Source organism: Gobio gobio (assembly GCF_949357685.1).
Source record: "Gobio gobio genome assembly, chromosome: 23".
In the NCBI taxonomy this organism is placed as follows: domain Eukaryota; kingdom Metazoa; phylum Chordata; class Actinopteri; order Cypriniformes; family Gobionidae; genus Gobio; species Gobio gobio.
The window spans coordinates 37,655,856-37,665,287 of NC_137119.1; the positions used below are offsets into that span (position 1 = coordinate 37,655,856).

Here is a 9,432-nt window from a genome sequence, read left to right on the forward strand (position 1 = left end):
AAGGAGTCCCTATGGTACAACCATAATCAAAATATTCAACGCTTATAGGCGTCCTCCCTAAACCCATTTTGGCTATTTACGGGTGATACATCGATTAGAAGACTAAATGGGCTATATATGTCATTAAAATAGACTATTTCTGCACTTTCATTAAATATAAGCTATAGTCATGTTATTTAGCCCATAGGCAAAACTACCCGTTTACCTCTATTACAAGGAAATGATGTGCACTTTAGGGCTGTGTTATCTACTACTCGATATACCAGATATTAAGTAGTTACAGTACAACTTGTACAAAGACATTCCCAAGGATGTGTCATTCTTCTGAACTAAAAATAACTATCATAAAGCTTAAAGATAACTCAGTATGATACTCCATTAAAGTTAATTTATAAGCCACATCTTGGATGACTTCGCACTCTCTCTGTCTCTTTTTATTATCAATTTCTAAAAACTGACAACACCTCTTTCTGCAGCCAAACTTGTTTAATTGGCCTTTATGAAATTTCAATCTCACAACACTGAATGCGCAAGGATTTGAGATCCCACTCTGTATTTGTATTTGTCTTTGGCCAACTATGCCAGAGTTCAAATGAGCCACGCGCCAGTAAAACATGCAAATTTGCCCTCTCCTTATAAATAGATCCCAAATCATTGCTGGATTCGGAAGAAGCGGAGTTTATAGAGCTCTAAAGGGTTCTGTCAGGCACTTCATATAAGGAACCGTTTAGGGGTTCCCATCATTTTATGGATTTAGTATTAATTAGTTGTGTTAGAATTCAGTTTTTTGATTACATTTTATGAATTAAACAGCTTGTAAACGTACTTTATCACTAGAAAAAAATTGAGATAAATGTGTTAAGCCGCGGTCACACTAGACTTCGAGCATGCGAAATTTACATGAATTCAACATACAACAAATAGTAATACACTCAAAATGTAGAAAATATACAATCTACTCGACTTTACTGCAAAAATATTGTTCTTTTAATTTAGCAAAGAGGTCACGCAGTGACGTATCGATCATCTACTGGTCACACATCTTCACGTGATGCAAATTTGCAGGTCAGAGTTCAACAAACCTGAACTTTGGAACGCAGCGGAATGCAAAACTTTTCGCATGAGTTTGCGTTGCCAGTTTGACGCATTTGCATGCGTTTGAATGGAAGTCAATAGGACGAAAAGTGCAGTGTAACCGCCCCTTTATGCATTCATGCAAAACATTTCTCCTTATATAGAACGTTTTTGGAATAAAGGGTTCTTTAAAATTAAGTCAAGAACACTGTAGACCAAAATAAGTTGACAAAACTCAAAAAATTTGAGGTAATCAGTTTAATCAAATGTTTTAAGTTAAGAAATGTAAAGTTTAAGTAAGCAGAACTTGCAGATTTTTATTTTGTATTCATACATTTTAATAGCTCTTAACTTGAAATATTTGAGTAGACTAATTCATATACATTTAACTTAAAATTATCATGTAATCTCAACTTAAACATTTTTAGTAGTGAAACTTATAGCTAATTCAATAAATGCTACCTTGTTAATTAGCAACATAATGCTTGGATAGAATTAGCATAGCACAGCACTTGCTGAATGAGTACATCAATATAAACAATTTCACGTATGTGACCCTGGACCACAAAAACATTCATAAGGGTAAATAAAAAAAAAAAAAATCCTCTTTGAATTTGAATAAATAAGCTTTCTATTGATGTATGGTTTGTTAGGATAGGACAATATTTGGACCAACCATTTGAAAATCTGGAATCTGAGTGCAAAAAAATCTAAATATTGAGAAATTCGCCTTTAAAGTTGTATAATGAAGTCCTTAGCAATGCATATTACGACTAATGTTATTATTATAAAATAATATTTTTTTTTAAATATATTTACAGTAGGAAACTTACAAAATATCTTCATGGAACATCTTACTTGATGATTTTTGGCACAAAAGAAAAATCGACAATTTTGACCCATACAATGTATTGTTGGCTATTGTCACAAATATTTTTTGTCATACAAAATTTTGTGGTCCAGGGTCACATACATCTGTTCTCAAGCTAAGCTCATGCTCCACTCGTCACCTTGAAAAAAAACCCAACATAACAGAAACTCCTCTAAACTAGCATAACAAAACATTAAACACTACTAAATCTCCCACTTAACATTAATCTTGCACACAAAAAAGAACATTATATAACATTTAATTCTAGCATTTACTCTCCCTTTTGAGTGTCATGGCAAAGCATGCTGGGAAATAGAAATCCCAGCCCAGTTTCAGTTAAATTTAAGTTGGTCTAAATTAAAAGAGACGTGTTCATAAAACTCAAAACAATGAAACAATTGATTACTTAATCATTACTTAAAATGTGAACTTAAAAGAAAATTTAAGTTCTAAATACTCATAAAAGTTCATTTGATTGAACTAATTTGTATAATTTGAGTTGTCTCTACTCAAATCAATTGATTATTTTGAGAGTTAGGGTTTACAGTGCCCTTAAAGGGATAGTTCACCCAAAAACGAAAATGTGATGTTTTTCTGCTTACCCCTAAGGAAACCAAGATGTAGGTGTCTCGTTTCTTCAGTAGAACACAAATGAAGATTTTTAACTCCAACTGTTGCTGTGTGTCACTCATATAATGCTTGTCAATGGAGACTAATTCTATTAGAGAAAAAGAAACATGGACAGACAACTTCAAATTAAACCCCGCAGCGCGTGACGACACATTGATGTCTTAAGACACGAAACGATTGTTTTCTGAGAGAAACCGAACGGTATTTATGCAAGTATATCACCTCATATCAGACGAACGCTTTAGCTCTCCAGACTGCCATCACTTCCCGTGTGTGAGGTCAAAATAGCGTCCGGGTCATAGATATGTATACTTAGAATCCTCATTCGAGCGATCCACGCCATGATCCACGCAGGCACTAATGAGGTATCTATGTATGTATATCTATGACCTGGCCGCTATTTTTACCTCACCTACGGGAAGTGATGGCAGTCTGGAGAGCTAAAGCGTTCGTCTGATATGAGGTGATATACTTGCATAAATACCGTTTGGTTTCTCTCAGAAAACAATCGTTTCGTGTCTTAAGACATCAATGTGTCGTCACGAGCCGCGGAGTTTAATTTGAAGTTGTCTGTCCATGCTTTTTTTACTCTAATAGAATTCGTCTCCATTGACAAGCATTATATGAGTGACACACTGCAACAGTCGGAGTTAAAAATCTTCATTTGTGTTCTACTGAAGAAACGAAGACACCTACATCTTGGATGCCTTAGGGGTAAGCAGAAAAATATAAAATTTTCGTTTTTTGGTGAACTATACCTTTAAAAGGTGCTAGCGATTCACGACCTCACAACCTCACTGCTAGAGCTCTCTAGTGGTGAGGTTGTGAATTGCAACCGCCCACCGCTCACTCCTCCCTTTTTGAAGCACATAGAGAAGCTACAGTGGCCGACACAGGACAAAGATGTCGTCGTCTGAGACAGCAGACGTTTAGGGCTACTGTAGAAACATGACAGCGCAAAATGGTGACTTCATTGTAAGGGGACCAGAGGTGGACAGTAGAAGTATTTTTTTAGGGCTGTCAAAAGATTAATCGCGATTAATCGCATCCAAAATAAAAGTTTGTGTTTACATAATATATGTGTGTGTACTCTGTTAATTATTATTTATATATAAATACACACACACATTCATGTATATATTTAAGAAATATTTGCATGTATATACATTTATATAATCTATAATATATATATAAATATAAATGTTTTATATTTAAAAATAATATATTTTTTTAAATATATACATGCTTGTGTGTGTATTTATATATAAATAATAATTAACAGAGTACACACACATATATTATGTAAACACAAATTTTTATTTTGGATGCGATTAATCGCGATTAATCTTTTGACAGCCCTAGTATTTTTATATTTATATTTCAAGCTTTATCACTGTTTTTCTTTGGAAAACTTTTACTTCACTACATTCCAAAGCATAATGTCATACTTTTTACTGCACTACATTTCATAAATTACAGGGGGGGGGGGGGGGGGTAATTATACCTTTAATACTTAATTACATTAAAAATGTAATACTTTTACTTGTACTCATGTAAAACTTTGAATTACTTTTTACTTGAGTAAAAGTAAGAAAGTACTCCATTTTTTATGTAATTAAGTATTAAATGATATTCAAAATGAAACGTAGTGTAGTAAAAATGACAATATTATGTTTTGAATGTTGTGAAGTAAAAGTTTTCCAAAGACGAACACTGATAAAGTACATATACTTGAAAAATAAAATGACTTGGAAATTAAAAATACTTCACTACTGTCCGGCTCTGAAGGAGACCCGCGGTGTATGTATGTAGAAATAAATACATAACGCTTCATTATGTAAGGTCTTTATACACCACTGAAAACAGTTATTTATATCATATTGCATGTCTGTCAATAGATCCTCATAAATATTACACACTGCACCTTTAACATTAATCTTGCACATAAGAACATATCAAATGTAATTTTAGCATTTAGGGATGTCATAGTACCAAAATTCCAGTAGTCGGTACCAATACCATACAAATTTTACGGTATAAAATAATTTAACAATTTTTTTTATTTTATTAAATGTATTAAGTTTATTATTTATGATGATAATCATTATAAGTAAACAATACATACACATTTAAAGGCTGTATGCTGTTTAAAAGTAAACATTGTTTATAAAAAAAGATTAAGTGAAAAATAATCAACCATCTAGGCATAATTATTATTATTAGTAGAGATGTATTATTATTACATTAGAGACGTAGCTAAATCTACTGTAGGCTTCAACAGTAGCCTGATATATTCTGTCAATTTCAATTTTTTTTAAACCAAACTTTTATTTTGACGGGTTGCTGTGAAGACCCTTGAGTGTCTGTGTTCATGATATGACAGTTTTCTCAAATGAAACGGTAAATTCTCATGAAGTGGCGGTTTATGCGTTCGTGTCCTCATATAGTGACACACAGCAGAGACTACAAAGACAGTGAGCGAGAATCATGCGTGCGTGTGTGTGCGCGTGCGCATATCGCCCGACCGCCCGTCACTCACACAGAGACGCAGAACATGCAGGAGTAATATTTAAATAGTATTTTGCAGTTTAATATTCACATACACTAGTATATATATATTCGGCTACAGTCTGGAGCCCTGCACTTAGATAAACACGCATGGAAGCGACTGAATGCAACTACGGGTACCGAATACTAGGGCTGCACGATTAATCGAAAAAAAATCACGATCTCGATTCAAACATAAATGCGATCTCATTTCTTAATGTTGGCGATTCACTTCCGTGTATTTCCCTCAGATCCTGCTGCGTTCACGCGTTATTGGTCACACCAGAGCTTGTCACACTCACACAATAACAAAACACTAACCAATCAATCATAAATCTCCACTTCTCTCCTCTCCCTCATTGGCCATGTTTCGCTGTTACTGACGTGTAACAAGACGGCAGAGCAGACCTAAACGGAGTCAGATTTGTAGCGGTAAGAGGTAAAAATTAACCGCAAACTGTGCACGCGCGCACGGCAGAGAGGGAGAGAGAGCGAGAGACCTTGCGTGTGTGTGCTAGTGTGCACCCTAATGAAGCGCATGTAAGACGGAGAGCGTCCTGATTGGCTTGTTTCGGTAAGTCAACCAATCAATTGTCAGTGTGGGCGGGCTTTTATCTCTTCTCCCGAACCGAATTAATCAGTTCAGTGTATCTAGAAACTGGAGCGCCATGGCAGAGGGAGAGTGCCCCAAAAAAACGAAAGTATAAAGTATAAACATAATGACAATCTTGCACGCTGTACAGTTTGTTACTGACATGTTATGTTTGAGTTAAACAAGTTTCATTTCATGTGCATATTTTTCAGGTCGGCTAGTTGCCAAGGCTACATGAAAACAACAAACTCCTTAGACCTGTTTAAAGTTGCAATGAAATATAAATAAAAGCAGTTTACATAAATAGTATAAGCAGCTTATATAAATAGTAAAAGTGATCTACATAATTTTACATATTTTTTTTTCCAAATAATTGCATTGGCATATAGAAATTATATATTAATGATATATTATATTACAATATACAAGTAAAGTCATGTTCTGTGGTGAAATTCGGGATACTTTTCCTCCTTTCATGTTTTTTTTTTTTTTTTGGGGGGGGGGGGGGGGGGGGGCGTACCTCCCTGAAATGACTTTTTTCAGGTTGGGATGTCTGTAACACTGTCTTAGTACATTAAGCCACGTTAAGCGTTTTCTTATAAAAAAAAAAAATATTTATAGTTTTCATTTTTTACAAAAACGCAAAAACTAAATGAATCAACAAAATAAGACAACAAAAACCCTCTCTCCACAAGGCAAGCTATTAAATAATCATAAAAATAGAAATAAACAGTAATAAGCATATATTTACATCTAGTCTGTCTACATTTGTTGTTTCTACATTTTAATTGAATTGTAACTAATTACTTTTATTTAAAATTGATTCATTTTATTTTAAAGTATAAGAAAAAATGAGAATCGTGTAAGAGAATCGTGATCTCAATTCCCATGGAGAAAAATCGTGATTCACATTTTAGCAAGAATCGTGCAGCCCTACCGAATACACTCGGGAGTCGGTACTACAGAAATGCTGGTATTGTCACAATTTCAGTACCGACTTGGTAACGAAGTGACATCCCTACTCTCCCTTTTGAGTGTCATGGCAAAGCATGCTGGGAAATAGAAATCCCAGCCCAGTTTCCGTTAAATTTAAGTTCATAAAACTCAAAAAAAACGAAACCATTCCAATTACTTAAAATGTGTCAGTTTTGTGAACTCAAAAGAAAAAGAAAGTTCTAAATACTCATAAAAGTTCATTTGATTTATTTAATTTGAGCTGGCTCTACTCAAACCAATGATTTATTTTGAGTGTTCGGGTTTACAGTGAACCCTATATAGAACCCCACTGAACCTTTTTTCGTGCAGGTCAGATTGACAAGGCTTCTGTCTTTCTTTATGTCGAGTGCCATTTGAGTAAGAGTAAGATTATAAATCCCCGGTGTGGATTACAAAGTTAGCCAATCCATTGTTATCAGTAGCAAAGGACAATAAAGCAATGAAATCCAAATTGACAGCAAGTCTAATACCTTTAGTCTTAATGACTCATGAAACACGTATTCAGACATCACTTAGCAACATAGCAAACTTTACAGCCCAGCACACAAGACGTGGAATCTGTTCTTTAGACAGAGGGAAATGCTCTCAGAGCATTTAAAACTAATTAGATAGGCATATTCAGTATGTTTCTGTAGTGCGTTGTTTAAAATCAATGGGGCATGTGTGTAGTTTCGCAGGTTGTTTAGCTGGTTCCAAGAATTACACTGAAAGACTAGGATACTGTGTGTGAGTTATCAGTGTCCCAGAGGTCAAAGTAATAGATTCTTTTACTGTGGCTTATACTAGTATCTTATCAAAGCATCATGTACTTGCTGACAAACTATACGAGCTCAGTTTTATTTTCTGATATCTTAACTCACCATAAGATCTATATATTGTCTATGGAACGTTCCCTTTTTTTATTTCTCTTGTATTTAATGGCCCTAGTGTTATATGGCTAATAAAAACAGACTTCTAGGTAAGAAAACACTGATGCATCAAATAGACATAATGTAATGTATGGCAACATCATTTTTCTTGAAGCCTTAACATACAGAAGTAATAATCTTAATGCCTTGTAATAAACATAACATTACATTCTATCTTTTAATAAATTATAGGGTTGCACTTTATTTTGCAGTGTCCTTGTTACATATACTTACTTACATGCTAAGTCCTAATCCTACCCTAACCCTATAGTAAGTACATATGAATTAATATTACTCAGTACTTAAATATATAATTGCACTGTAACGTTGACATCTTAAAATAAAGGGTTACTTACTATTTATTTAAGGTGTCCATGTTACAGTGTAATTATTAGTAATATTAATTAACCGCATGCTATAGGGTTAGGATTGGGGTTTTGTTTATGGTGTTAGTTGCATGTAATTATGCATAATTTATAGTTATTAGAATAACTACATGCAACGTGTGTAACAGCAAGAACACTGTAAAATAAAGTGTAACCAATCATTGTAACCCCAGTTACATTTGCATATTTACCTGTTATACTTGTAATGCAATGCAATGGATTAAAACAAATGAGAAATCCACCTTCAAATAATACGGATTTCATTCTTCTTCTTCTTATTATTATTATTATTATTATTATTATTAAAAATGTCATACTGTACATCGTGTTTTTATTGTAATTTCGACTGATATACACTGTTTGGAAGCAGTGGCATACCAAAAAATAATATTGGTAGCCTATTATTATATAAATATTACTACGAAATGATTATTCTATTGGTGTAGTCTAGTCGAATGATGTCAAATTCATATTGGTGTGTATATATAGACATTTAAACATTAAAATAATCGGTATCAGTCATTAAGATAAGTATTGATTGATCTCTGGATGTATAGCTATTATGACTGAGGCACTATGAAAGCATTGAGAATATATGTTAGGCTACATTCAGGTTCAAGTACAGTGCTGGCATACATGCTTTCTGACATCAATGCCTGCCTATTTTCAATAGCACAATAATAGTAATAAAGAAAGCCAGCACACGGCAGGTATGGCAGCATCACCCACCTAAGAGCAGCAGCCGATGCGTCTGTTTATATTCCCGTTTGAGTTCCTTCAAGGCCCTGTCAATGTTCTTGCTGACTTTCTTGGCCTCCTTCTCGGCCTCCTTCTCCTCCACCACCAATTTGTCCCAGTTCTTGTGTTTCTGTGCGCTGCTGGGAGTCTGGAGCAGCTGCAGCCTCCTCTTTCCTCCACCTCCACCTCCGCCGTTCTGGATGAGCGCTCTGTCCGCGTCGCCACGGCGGAGCTCCCCGGCCGGGATCTTGCCGGCGTCCCCGGTGCGTAAAGGGGAGGTGGATGATGTCTTCCCGCTATTCCCTCCAGAGTCCTCGTCGCGCTGCCTGGAGCCCCGGACGCACGACGGCATCATCATCATTCCAGGATCCGGAGGCTGGTGATCTGACTCCGAGTTGGCGTTGGAAATGGATCCACTGAGGTCCCCAAACAAGCGTGGACGCAGACTGTAACACAGCCCCATGTTCTGGCCAGGCGCTCACTGCTGATATTTGATCATAAATACACAACAAACGCTGTATTTCCCAGTGATTTAGCGCATCATCACATGAGCTGACAGTACATGGTGCATTTTCCAGCCATGCGTAATCCTAAAATGATGCTCTTGTATTTAAAAAATGCCATTTTGTGATTTCTTACAGTCCAACCTACGCGCAATAGTCGGTGGATCACCTGACATCTGCCTGTGCT

The 9,432-nt window shown here is 35.5% G+C and overlaps 1 protein-coding gene across 1 annotated transcript in view; it reads right to left on the reverse strand.

Annotated features, from left to right (window-relative positions):
- Nucleotides 1-9,432, reverse strand: part of gnal2 (guanine nucleotide binding protein (G protein), alpha activating activity polypeptide, olfactory type 2) — a 49,067-nt gene extending 39,635 nt beyond the window's left edge. Inside the window, exon 1 of the mRNA XM_079806261.1 lies at nt 8,734-9,432. Coding sequence (XP_079662387.1) covers nt 8,734-9,205 — 472 coding nt within the window. The 5' untranslated portion in view covers nt 9,206-9,432. The remainder of the gene's footprint in view (nt 1-8,733) is intronic.